General features: G+C 39.8%; 2 protein-coding genes across 4 annotated transcripts; one reads left to right on the forward strand and one right to left on the reverse strand.

Annotated features, from left to right (window-relative positions):
* The first annotated feature begins 432 nt into the window (after nucleotides 1-432).
* On the forward strand, nucleotides 433-7579 carry LOC127438500 (uncharacterized). 3 transcript variants are annotated; one of them, XM_051694135.1, is made up of 4 exons: nucleotides 433-2962; nucleotides 3552-3987; nucleotides 5251-5325; nucleotides 7120-7579. In XM_051694135.1, the coding sequence occupies exons 1-4, from the start codon at nucleotides 2129-2131 to the stop codon at nucleotides 7155-7157; spliced, it is 1383 nt and encodes a 460-aa protein (XP_051550095.1). In that variant the 5' UTR covers nucleotides 433-2128; the 3' UTR covers nucleotides 7158-7579. The 3 variants fall into 3 exon arrangements, 1 of the variants encoding a protein (XP_051550095.1); XR_007896751.1 differs by lacking the exons at nucleotides 433-2962; nucleotides 3552-3987 and adding an exon at nucleotides 3994-4129; XR_007896750.1 differs by lacking the exons at nucleotides 433-2962; nucleotides 7120-7579 and having other exon boundaries at nucleotides 3985-4129.
* LOC127438512 (myeloid-derived growth factor-like) lies at nucleotides 5149-11371 on the reverse strand. Its single transcript, XM_051694153.1, has 6 exons — nucleotides 11127-11371; nucleotides 9135-9185; nucleotides 8177-8238; nucleotides 7703-7784; nucleotides 7081-7153; nucleotides 5149-5895 (listed from the first exon to the last, which is right to left on the reverse strand). Exons 1-6 carry the CDS (start codon nucleotides 11274-11276, stop codon nucleotides 5816-5818), a joined length of 498 nt encoding a protein of 165 aa, XP_051550113.1. The 5' UTR covers nucleotides 11277-11371; the 3' UTR covers nucleotides 5149-5815.
* Nucleotides 11372-12624: the final 1253 nt, after the last annotated feature.

The following is a 12624-nucleotide window of genomic DNA, read 5'->3' on the forward strand; positions in this document are numbered from 1 at the left end:
TGACATCACGTTCGACCCGATCACCACTAAGTCCCTGCACACCTAACCTGCAAAATGCATGACTGCCTTCTCGGTTGCCCTTCAGTTGTCTTGTGCCAATGGTGTAGAATTACCATATGAACACCAAACAAAAAAAAAGAGAAGCCCATTTATAGCATGCTACAATCAGGTACCAGAAGCTTACTTAACCTGGGTTTATGTACAGTATAATCGAAATTCTGTATTAAATAAAACCCAGTGTTGGAGCTGTTTAGGGCAAACGTGAGTTTAAACACTCGGCAGCTGGCATAATGGGGTCTGCGAGGCTGTGTGTGTTATGTAGTGTCTGCAGTCTTGACAGGTAACAGTAGTCACTTGTCCAAACTGAATTTCAAATGAGCTGCTGTGTTTGAGCATTTTTCTGCTATTTATGGCTCTCACTCAGCACAAGAGTGACGGCTCAAAGCGCTGTGTTTACCGTCACTGCAGTAATGTGTCACAAGTCAAACAGAAGCCCCTCTGACCACCGCTTGGGGGCCGTTAGCTCTCCAGGAGCCACGTGGACGATAACATCCTGTGGCAACTTTCTTTCATCAGTAACATTTACAACAGAAACTTAAAAAAAAAAAAAAAGAAAAGAAGAAAATTCTGTAACCATTTATTTACCTTTACATGTTCCAAACCTGTATGGCTTTATTTCTGGGAATACAAAATGACATGTTAGACAGAATGTTAGCCTCAGTCACCATTCAGTCTCATTGTATGTAAAAAAAAAAAAAAAAAGATGCAATGTAAGTAAATTGTGACTAAGACTACTATTCTCCTTTTTTTTTTTTTTTTTTTTTTTTTCCAAGGAGAAAAAGTAATGGGAATTTGGATCGCCATAAAAATAATTCAGTTTTTTTGGGGTGGGTGAACTATCCCTTTAAGGTCATGGGTTTGATTCCCAGTTAATATGGGTGTAAGGGTTTCTGTATTGAATGTATTTTTGTTTGGTTAGACTTGAATCAAAGCTGTGTCAGAGGGTAAAATTCTGACCTTTCTCCAGATTAATCGGTTAGTTTATGTGGAAATGAGAAAAGAACTGAAACCAAAAGCAGCTGAGAACTACAATGGTAAAAGTTAGCTTTTGTTACCTTTCAATTATGGGTTTGTTGAATACAAATTTAACAGGGCTGTGTAACCACACCACATAGAAATACTTAACAACAGTGCGAAATATAGACTTGGGTGGGTCACGTTTTTGAAAGACTTCCAACAGGGGTGCAATTTTTTGATGTTCATAACTTTAAAACTGCTGTTGATATTTTCCTTTGTTATTAAAAATTTGTGTTGATAAAAAGATCAAATATTTTGTATTGATAGAACAGATTTTATTTTCTACAGGTATAAAGCATAATTATTGAAATTATTTCATTGCTGCAGTGTGTCAGGTTATTAATTTTAAAGTCACATCTTTATGCGTTTAAAAGGACTAGCACTGCCTGTGCTGCCCCATCAAGCACTGGCAGGAGAGTATGCCTCCCCCTGGCATCCCACTATGAAATCCTGGGTGTAATTGTAGGGTACTGAGGCAGAACAAGAATAATCAGATCAGTCCTGAGACAGAGAGCATACATGGAGACACAGCACTGGATTAACCCCCCACCACCACCATCATCCCTGATTAAATTACGAAGAGATCCTGCATGTAGGTAAACGAGAGCGAGAGAGAAAGAGAGAGGAAAAGCCATGTGAGGGAGTGGGAGGAAGAATGAGCCAGAAAGGGTGGCAGCGCATTACGAGCGAGGGAGCGAAAGCTTGAGAATGGAGACAGAGAGTGAGGGAGTCCTAGGCAGGAAGCGTGCAAAAGCCAGAGGAACAGAAATGCAGGGAGTTTGAGGGAAAACAGAGGTCCTCTGCCAACGACAGGACAACAAGAGCAAAGTCAGAGCGAGAGAGAAAGGGGGCAGAGGAAAAAACACAAGGATAACATCAGTAACAACCCCCGGGAGGAAGCGATGAATGAGAGGGTGGGGGTCAGAGTGAAGGAACATGCAAGGGAAAGTTTGAAAGTAGAGCAGATGCAAAAAATCATCTGGTGATGACGAGACCTGGACACTGGAAGGAGGGACACATCCTCTCAAGAGTCTCCTTCTGAGGCCACAGCATGTTCCCAGAGACCAAACAACCAACCACGCCAACCCGATTTCAATTACAAAATGGATTACAAGCTCAGAGGGATATGGGCCAACAACTGCCAAGACCTCAAGCGGACCTCCTCGCATATTTTGGGAATGGGGACTACATAATGAACACTTGTGGACCAATGCACGCAAATTCCTCCTGCAATGGATACAATCACACTTCCAAGCAATGTCTAGCCAACCAGGGGGGTCACGCACGACTAAACGTGGCTGGACAGGGCAGTCAGGCAGAGTTAACCAGAGTGTTGCAACATAACAGCGTCTCTGTGAACTCCAGCTTGAGAGAATGCAGCCTTGTGGTCCACCAACACCAGACCGAGCCACACCTCTCCTTAAGGAAGTGTGTTCTAGACTCGCCAACACAGTTCAGGGGTCATGGAAACTGTGGAGCGCCTGTTTGTGTGGAGGAGCAACAATCAGGCTCTGTGAGAGGGCCCCTTATTAAGAAGCGACATGCATCAGACTGGACGGAACCCTATGAAGACTGCTTTGGTGCTCACAATTCAACCTTTAAATATGAACTTTGCACTTCTAATGGAAAGGGAACTTTAAGTAGATCGTTGGGACATCGATCGCAAGACTTAAATAGACCCAGTCTGGCACATGAAGTTATGATCTCTACCAAAGATGCCAACAAACCCAATACTAACCACCAAATGAAAGTTGCCCAAGGGGATCTCAATGGACCAGGAAATGGGAAGACCCAAAGAGCGATTCAGGACCAGATTGAAAGAGTCATGGTGAATCTTGAGGAAGTTCTACATGGCCTGAAAGAGATACATCTGGAAATGAAGGAGGTAAAAGTTTTTTTCTTTACTTTGGCTTCTGCAATACTCTGTGGGATTGGAGGTTAGCAGATGTTTCTCATATTAAGTTAAACAAAGGATGCCATTTAAATGTTCTGTTTAGTTAAATCCTTTTAAGCTGTCTAAACTGTTAACTATCCATCAACTTCAGGATACTTTTAATGTTCATACTTCAGATAACACATGGACCATTCATTTTGTATGTTGTTGTATTTATTTTCATATCAATATTACTGTTTATAGAGTACCTTGTATATATTGTATACTGAACATTTTCACCACCACGAGGGGATAGTGAGTTTAATGCAGAGAGGATTGGCCTGATCTGCTCCAATTAGCAAATGTATTCCATGTGGAAGAGGAACATTATCCTAGCTGAGACAGGGAGCAGCTGGATGGAAGAGCTGCTTTCTGCCATAGTTTCATAATCTTGTAAACTAGCTTGTCGGCACTCTTGCGTGAAATGCGCCCTGATTGTTTTGCCTTTTAGACCCTTGAGACATGTGTAGTACTCTGTTTCAAGGAACCAGAAGGGGCATTTCCAATAAGTATACAAGCTTTGCTTTTTCCTGGGATTTAGGTGGTCGAGCAGATAGATGTGTTGACGGCCAGCATTGATATGGGTGAAGAGGAACCAGGGGACTCTTTCTGGGGATGCCGCTCGAATACGGGTGTACGTGAGTTGGAGTCATCAAGACGTGGAATCAACGGGGAGGCGTCCTCTAATGGGGTCCACTCTGACAAGCCACCGTTCAGTGTAAAAGGCAAAATGACACTTTGTTCATCAACCAAAGCCCATCCTTCACACACAAGAACCACACCTGTAGCTCCACCAGCATACCCCATGAAAGATCAAGGGCTTCGTGATACAAAACAAAGACTAAAATCAACTCAGGAGATGGTCGCTTCCCAAAGAAACGAATCAGCGACTGTGACAGGACGCAGGGGCCAGAAGCCCCCTCCTTACCCCTACGCCAGCACAATCGGAAGAGTGAATCCTAAAGCAAAAGACAAAGGTCAGAAAACGCCACCTTACCCTTTTAGACGGAGACTGCTCTCAACTATTGTTTGAGCGGACAGTGGCTTCAGGGCACAGAGCAGAACATAACACACTATCTTTGAAAGAAGGCCGTATACGGTGTGACAGGCACCTTTACGGTAAGTTTGTTCTAGAGACCAGAGCAATTTATTGTCTGTAAAATCTCTTAGACTGCAACTGAAGCGTGTAATGCGTTTTCTCTAAGAGTCTATAAAGACAGAAACATCATGTACTAATAAATCTAGATAGCGACATGGTTTCGGCTGACTAGTGACCACTAAATACTGTTCGTCAGAGGTAAGCTGACAGTGGTAAGAGATTATTTTCTAGCCTTGGATGGCATCTGGAGTGGGAAGCAGTCACAATTCCAGTGTCCCTGATCTCTCAACAACCCCCATCTGTGAAAAGCTTATTTTTATTGCTGTCCTAACCCTTCAGCCATTGTCTTGTCTTAGATTGTTGCATTGACAATATAAATGGTCAACCTCAGATTCATGCTTACTGAGGACATTTTATTGAAATCACAATGCTAGTGGGTGGCACTTATTATTCAAATATAAGCATATCTTAACAGGTACTGCAAAACCGAATAAAAAATTGCAGGGTACTCTTGCAGCAGTATGTCTCCCTCAAGTGTGCTACAATGCTCATTTCAAGCTCTTTAAAGGTGTAGGACTGCACAAAGTATTTTTTGCATTAATTTAATTTGAAACGCTTGAATGCCACAGAATCTGTAAATGGTGTTAAATGTCACGCCTTCGGATCACAAATTGCTGAAAATGAAAATCAAGCAATGTTGTAGAATCAGCCATAGTTGGTAATCCTTTCAACTGTAGGATTTGTTTGAATTGATCTGGAACCATGCAAAATGCTCATATGTGAAAACATCCTTTTGCAGATGTTTTTTACAAGCCCACACAAATGCTATAGATGTATGCAGAATTTTAAACCATTTTGCCATTCACAAATATATATATATATACACCCTGCACCTTGGATGTTTGTTTATTAAATATTTTGATTAATTTGTTAATGTTTTCAGCCAAGTGAAGTGCTCATATGTATACAAAAAAAATGCATTTGATATCAACATAATTACTTTCATTGTAGCAAATTTGAAGAAGGACAGAAACCAATATTCTAACAACAGATTTATTAAAATCTCAATACATCAGTTACTGAAATAAAGCACAATTGTAAAATGAAAATATAGTAACTGTTTGTCTTTCCTCCACCACAGAAATAATAAAAGGATTCCGACATACCCCAAAGATTTTGATGGATTTCTCATGGAACACCAGCATAAGACCAGAAAGTAAATATCTTTATTCTTGACAATCAGTTTTGCAGGTTATGAAGCCAAAATCAGGCTGAAAACCCTAAACCCATAAATGCTGTCAGGAAGAGAAATCAAACTACTGTTCTGAGCTAACTTGCATCTTTAATTATTTCAATAAGAAGCCTTCATATCACCTCACTTCCTTATGGGAAAATATGAATAAATGTACAAGTACAAATTGTTTCAACAATATGTATCCTTTATTTATCTCCAGTAATAGACTTTATTTTTGTTTTTGTTTTTTTGTCTAACTCCCTTATATGATCAATCCAGTTCTTGGTCATTCACAGTCTCTATAGAAGCTGTAGGAAATCTCTGTAGTATTTGTTGCAGGAAGTGCTATCTTCAATTTCTGTGGTCTTGAGTTCCTTGGCTTAACTTATGAACAGTTAAAAGGCAGAGCTTCAATAGCTGTCAAACGACCAATGTCCTTGTGCGATTGGACATCCTTTCATGGATCAGCCAATCAGAGTTCATCGTGGCGTGTCCGACCAATGACAGTGAGCTTTGAGAGCTCAGAATGGAATTTTCCATCTCTGTGGGCCACTGGAAAACAACAAAGATTGCGTGTGTCAAATAAACTAGCTGGAGAAAAATCTAGAACTTGGGGAAGAGGGGTTCCTACACCTTTTGACTAATGAATTTCCACAACAGGGCAGGTACTAAGATGCAATCTTTGGGGTGAGCACATGGTTGTCTCTTTATTGGACCAGGAGAAGGGTGCCAGAAGTTTTTGAGGGGGCCCAAGGAAAATCTGAGGGGCAGTGCCCCCCTTAGACCCATTTTGATCTTTAGGGTGGGCAATTGGTTCTCTTTATTGGACTTGAACAGGGGTGCCAGAAGTTTCTGAGGGGCATTGCCACCCATAGACCCATTTTGATCTTTTAGGTGGGCAAGTGGTTGTCTCTTTATTGGACCAGGAGAAAGGTTCTACAAGTTTCTGAGGGGGCCCAAGGAAAATCTGAGGGGCAATGCCCCCCTTAGACCCATTTTGATCTTTAGGGTGGGCAAGTGGTTGTCTCTTTATTGGACCAGGAGAAGGGTTCTACAAGTTTCTGAAGGGGCCCAAGAAAAATCTGAGGGGCAGTGCCCTCCTTAGACCCATTTTGATCTTTAGGGTGGGCAAGTGGTTCTCTTTATTGGACTGGAACGGGGGTGCCAGAAGTTTCTGAGGGGGCACAAGGAAAATCTGAGGGGCATTGCCACCCATAGACCCATTTTGATCTTTTAGGTGGGCAAGTGGTTGTCTCTTTATTGGACCGGGAGGGGGGGTGGACAAATTTCTGAGGGGGCATAAGAAAAATCTAGGGAGGCAAGGAAAATCATTTGTGATTGATGTACAAGATTTTTTACATTTTTTTTTAATTAAGTCTGATTAGCTAATGAATTATTCATTAGACTGATTTGAGAACTGCTTCAAATGATTCATTGAAAAGGACTTAATTGAAAAATTCTCACAAATCATTACTATATTAAAATGATACTCTTTTAAAAAAAAAAAAAAAAAAAAAAAAGCAATACTTAGCCTATTAAATATTTTATATAATAAAATATTTTGTTATTATAAAAGAGTCGTTATTCAAAAAATGTATAATCACTATAGAAATTCCTATGACTTTTAAGATGTTATTCATTTCCATTACTTTTTCAGTCCTGGAAAACTTACTTTGGCTTGACCGTGGGAACCCTGTAGAGGATAGTAATACTAGTGTAATGTGCGATAAAAGTTACCTGTGGACTCTGACACAATGTACTCCTCTTCTTTCAAAGCTACATCCTTGTGTCCACCCACGGCTGTCTGGGACTGAGAGAGAAAAAGATGGAGGAATAAGTGACACCAGACACTAATGAAGAAGCTGTGGGCTGAATAATAAAGAGATCCTGTCTGAGAAAACGTCTATGGAGCGCTTGCTTCAAACACGCTTTTGAACTTCTGCTATTTACACAGGGGACAAGGCCACCAAGACGCCAGTGTCATTTCACTACTGAGAATTTCCACTTAATCTGAAGATAAATACGTTTTCATGAAGTCTTGATTTGCAACACCTGCACACAAAAGGTTGACTGCTTTTGATGTGAGAGTCGATGAGCTTTAGGTGTCTTAAATAAGGTTTAATACGAGGCAAATGTCAAAGTCCTGACTGAAGTGATATCTTAAACATGCTCTGGAAATATCTGTGCTGATTCTTTTTATGTGCAAATAAAAAATAAAACATATGTTCTGAATATTCTCAATCTTTTAAATGCATGTTTCTTCATATTAAGTCATTTTCTGTGGATTGCTGAATGTTGACGTGGAGACAAGTAATGACGGGAAGTATGAAATGATTTTATGGAGTTAATGGGTACTTACAAATGCGGTGGCGTACTCAATCTTGGCTCCTTTTATCTCGGCTTTGAACTGGGTGAAAAACAAGTAGGACTTCCCTTGGGGCCTTTCATGAAAATGATAGACAAAGATCAATACTATTCCCTCTTTCATCTCAAATTACACTACAATGTTCGAAAATATAGACAACCGAGATTAGACCAGCTTGTCTGTCCGCATAAACCACATCTTTAATATGACAGGATTTTGTTTTTGCAATGGGGGTTACTGACCCCACCCAGGAAGTGACCAATTCAGATCAATGATTCATGTTCAGTTCAGTCCAATTTGCCAATCTCTCTTTGACTCACTGCTAAGAACTGCATCAGTTGAGCAATTTATTTTTGCCATGCCACTGCAGATATTAAAAATCTGAATAGCAATGCAGAAAACACTGGTATACTGAGTAACTAGACCTTCTTTCTTTAAAAAAAAATAAAAGAGTGTTATTAACCTTACCTCCATACTGAACAGGAAAACAGCTTGTTGTCATCACTTAGTCCAACACTCATTTGCCATTGCTACAGGGAACATAACACAAAGGTATACACACTGAAGTCTGAAACTGTGCTATTAGAGTTTATGGGCAATTCTCTGAAATCAGGAGGTTTTACGACATCACGTAACTGCTGTGGCGTGTCAAACGGCTTTATGCTACAAACAATGGTTGATGTTGTTTAAAAATGCTTGCAGCTGGGGGGGGCCTGTGTGGCTCAGCGAGTAAAGATGCTGACTACCACCCCTGGAGATGTGAGTTCGAATCCAGGGCGTGCCGAGTGACTCCAGCCAGGTCTCCTAAGCAACCAAATTGGCCCGGTTGCTAGGGAGGGTAGAGTCACATGGGGTAACCTCCTCGTGGTCACTATAATGTGGTTCACTCTTGGAGGAGCGCGTGGTGAGTTGTGCGTAGATGCCGCGGAAAATAGCGTGAAGCCTCCACACGCGCTATGTCTCCACGGTAACGTGCTCAACAAGCCACGTGATAAGATGCACGGATTGACGGTCTCAGATGCGGAGGCAACTGAGGTTCGTCCTCCGCCACCCGGATTGAGTCACTACGCCACCACGAGGACTTAGAGCGCATTGGGAACTGGGCATTCCAAATTGGGGAGAAAAAAAAATAAAAAATGCTTGCAGCTGCAAACCTTATGAGGGTCAAATCCCATTGTTTCCCTTCCTTCAATTATCTTTAATAATATACATCAAAGATTTCATTGCCCCTCAGCATAAGAAATTATGCTGAATAGTAATTAATACATCTAATTACTAGCATTAGTACCACTACATAATATAATGTGACAAATGTTGATGTTGAGGGGTATTTATAATTTGTGAGCTGTGTTGAACTCTATATAACTAATTGGCCTACAAATTAGCTTTAAACAAAAACAAGTGTGTGTATAGAAATTTGTCTCACCTCATTGGTTCCTCCTTGAGATGCGTATGTAAAAGTGCATTCATACTTTTTCTAAAACAAGAAAGAAGACCGGAAACAGGTTGAGGACGTTAGGCCACTAAATGTTTGCAAATGTATCAAACGAATCTACTGAAGGTAAGACACGGAATTCAAAGATGTCGACCCTTAAACAATTAATCATGATCACCATAGTTCCTGCCTAAATACTGCTTGACTCTGCTAGCTTGGTATTAGCCACTACTGTTGTCAATAAAATTCAACATCATGACCCTGAAAGCGATCCCAAATGAACTTATCAAGGTTTTACAGTGAACACTATATGGTATTTTGGCAAAAACTATGATTAACATGGTGAACGATTGAAAGTGTTTTTCTAAGAGAACCCTTCTAGTTAGTTCCCGCCAAAATACCACAGTATCTACAGTTACTGTTGCCAGGGGCGTAGATTCCGGGGGGAGATCAAAACAAGCAAGTACAAACCCCCCCACAATATTTATACCATGCTCAATGGAAACATGTAAATGCTTAATGCTGCAACTAGGGTTGCCACCCGTCCCGTAAAATATGGGATCGTCCCGTATTTAAAGATAAAATGATGCATCCTGTATTAAATCAATACGGGACGCAATTTGTCCCGTATTTAAGCTGATCAGATGGCATCACGGTGAAATCGTTCCAGATCGCCAATTTAACATTGATATAAGTTGGAAAATTTGCCTACTGTGGGTAAGGGACCGTCTGAAAAGTCCACAAATGTTCAATAAGACCAAACAATGTATGAATACAATCATAAAGACAAGTACAGGTGGAGGAAAAAAACAAAACAAATACAATTATAAAAATATGTATAAACCATCCAAAATGTATACATAAGATAAAGAAGACAAATAACCGAAAAAATTAAAATAAATATATTTTTAACATATAAATTATGCAGTTTTTATTTAAGTGTCCCTTATATTAAAACTTCAAAAGTGGCAACCCTAGCTGCAAATCTGCGACAAATCTACGCCCTTGACTGCCGCTAAAATAAAAGTGAGTTAACTCACTCACTGATTTCGTACATATGTCTATACATCACCCACACGTCTATTTATTTGATGTGCGGGTGATGTGTGGGTTACACGGAGTGGTGGTGGCGTAGTGGACTAAAGCACTGAACTTGTAATCAGAAGGTTGCTGGTTCAATTCCCACAGCCACCACCATTGTGTCCTTGAGCAAGGCACTTAACTCCAGGTTGCTCCAGGTGGATTGTCCCTGTAATAAGGGCACTGTAAGTCACTTTGGATAAAAGCGTCTGCCAAATGCATAAATGTAAATGTGTGTGTGTGTTTACATCTGGAAGATGTGTTTTTACGTTGTTTACTCATCTGATACTGTATGTCAATATATCTGATTTCTATAAGACATTCAGCAGATGTCTTTGATACGATTATGGATTAGAATGTTTATAAATCTGATCTTTTTAAGACGTTTAGCAGATGTTATCTAAAACAGCATGGTATCTGGGTTGTTAGCCTTTTATTTCATTGCATATTTGTGCATACACCTTAAAGTGAATGGTGACTGAGGATCCAAGTCCCCAACAATGTTAGCTTATCCTCTCCTTTTGAGTTCCACGGCAGAAAACAAAAACATAAAAACCTCTAATGGGAAGAAAATAATTGAATGTAATTTTTGGCGGGACTATTCCTTTAAAACGCAAAACTCCAGCCGCTAGAAGGCGCGCTACGCTTCTAGTGACGCTCCTGCAGTCCAATGAGAACCTGACGTGTGGACTTCTGTTCAACGCGTCCATTTTAACAAGTTTGAACAATTAAAGGGTACAAGTAGAATTTTTAACACACATTAAAATGTAAAAAATGACTGAGAACGAGAGTCTCAACGAAAGAAAACGGCTGTGTACACAGCAAATCAATCAGAAAAATGTCATTTATAATTATTAAATATTATATAAATATTATTTCTAAATATTAAGAAGGTTCACTAACCATTTTAGCAGAGAAAGTGTGCACAACTCCTCCTGGTTTGACATCGAAGTCCAGTGTTTTGGTTCTGTCAGCAGTGCCGCGGGCCGCGGTCAATAGCGCGCACACCAGAAGCAGCTTTATGCAGTAATATATGTGATGATCGCGTGCCATGATACTTTATGAAGATGAAAGGTCTGCTGCCGCTGTGAATGAAAAGCTGCCAGCACTTTTCCTGGATGTTCTTCTTTGAATGGGTGAGATACTGTGGTAAGAAGGTTTGAGCATCTAGTGGACTGGAGTAAAATTACCAAAAAATACGTGTCTGGACAATAAAGTTCATATTAAGATATTTTGAAAACATGGTGATTAATGATATCTGTGAACTGTATATCATGAAATACATTAGCCTAATGACATCTCACAGTTTGGTCAGGCCTAAACAGCACAATTCAAACATGCACAATGTTCACAAAACACCCTCATGCCATCCCAGATGTGTATGACTTTCTTTCTTTTGCAGAACACAAATGAAGATTTTTAGAAGGATATCTCAGCTCTGTTGGTCCATACAATGCCAGTCAACAGGGTCCAGAACTTTGAAACTCAAAAAAGCACATAAAAGCATCATAAAAGTAACCCATATCTCCACTTTAACTTTCACATTCTTCTTCTTGTGTTTTTGGCGATTCACATTCTTCATGCATATCGCCACCTACAGGGCTGGGAGGATAATTTTTTGTTTGTCACCCCACACCTATCATATCAGAAGACATGGATTAAACCACTGGAGTCGTATGGATTACTTTTATGCTGCCTTTATGTGCTTATTTGAGCTTCAAAAAAGCCCCTGTTGGCTTTCATTATATGGACCTACCGAGCTGAAATATTCTTCTAAAAATCTTCATTTGTGTTCTGCCGAAGAAAAAAAGGTCATACACATCTGGGATGGCATGAGGGTGAGTAAATGATAGGGGAATTTTCATTTTTGGGTGAACTGTCGCTTTAAGGCTGGCTGAACTGTGGGATGTCAACAGGTGCTGTTGTTTAGGAGTTTTTACCAAAAATATAATGTTAACGAAATTATATCCATTGAGCCAAAAATGTATCATTTTTGTTGATCCTAATAGTAAATCTAAAACAGATGCATATTGAGCTGCTTAACCTTTCTATTCTATTCAAGTAGGGCTGCTTACTTAACTGTCCCCGGTCATTTTTGACCAGAAATATTTCAAGTGTATGTTTAAAAAAAAAAAAAAGAAATGATAACATTTCTTCTTCACTGAAGTAAAATAATAATAATTTTGCTCTTCTTTTGGGATTTTATGTTTTTTAGATCTTATTGCATATACATTTCTCAGTTTCACAATTCATTTGCATATGCATATAAGCAAATTTATTATAAAATGTATTAATTTCACTACAGTAAAAACCTAGTTGAAACATGAAGAAAATATGAGAATTTCTCAGGTACTGGGGGCAGATTGCTGCCCTCTGGTGAAAAAAGAAAAATAACATGACT

This window comes from Myxocyprinus asiaticus, chromosome 49 (genome assembly GCF_019703515.2).
Source record: "Myxocyprinus asiaticus isolate MX2 ecotype Aquarium Trade chromosome 49, UBuf_Myxa_2, whole genome shotgun sequence".
NCBI classification, from domain to species: domain Eukaryota; kingdom Metazoa; phylum Chordata; class Actinopteri; order Cypriniformes; family Catostomidae; genus Myxocyprinus; species Myxocyprinus asiaticus.

What these genes read in the sequence shown, in the direction of transcription:
- LOC127438500 (XM_051694135.1), top strand. Translation starts at nt 2,129, where the DNA reads ATGTTCCCAGAGACCAAACAACCAACCACGCCAACCCGATTTCAATTA. An exon ending in TACATCTGGAAATGAAGGAG is followed by an intron (nt 2,963 to 3,551) that starts GTAAAAGTTTTT and finishes CCTGGGATTTAG; the next exon opens with GTGGTCGAGCAGATAGATGT. An exon ending in TCCTAAAGCAAAAGACAAAG is followed by an intron (nt 3,988 to 5,250) that starts GTCAGAAAACGC and finishes CCTCCACCACAG; the next exon opens with AAATAATAAAAGGATTCCGA.
- LOC127438512 (XM_051694153.1), bottom strand. Translation starts at nt 11,276, where the DNA reads ATGGCACGCGATCATCACATATATTACTGCATAAAGCTGCTTCTGGTG. An exon ending in ACACTTTCTCTGCTAAAATG is followed by an intron (nt 9,186 to 11,126) that starts GTTAGTGAACCT and finishes TTCTTGTTTTAG; the next exon opens with AAAAAGTATGAATGCACTTT. An exon ending in TTTTCCTGTTCAGTATGGAG is followed by an intron (nt 7,785 to 8,176) that starts GTAAGGTTAATA and finishes TTTTCATGAAAG; the next exon opens with GCCCCAAGGGAAGTCCTACT.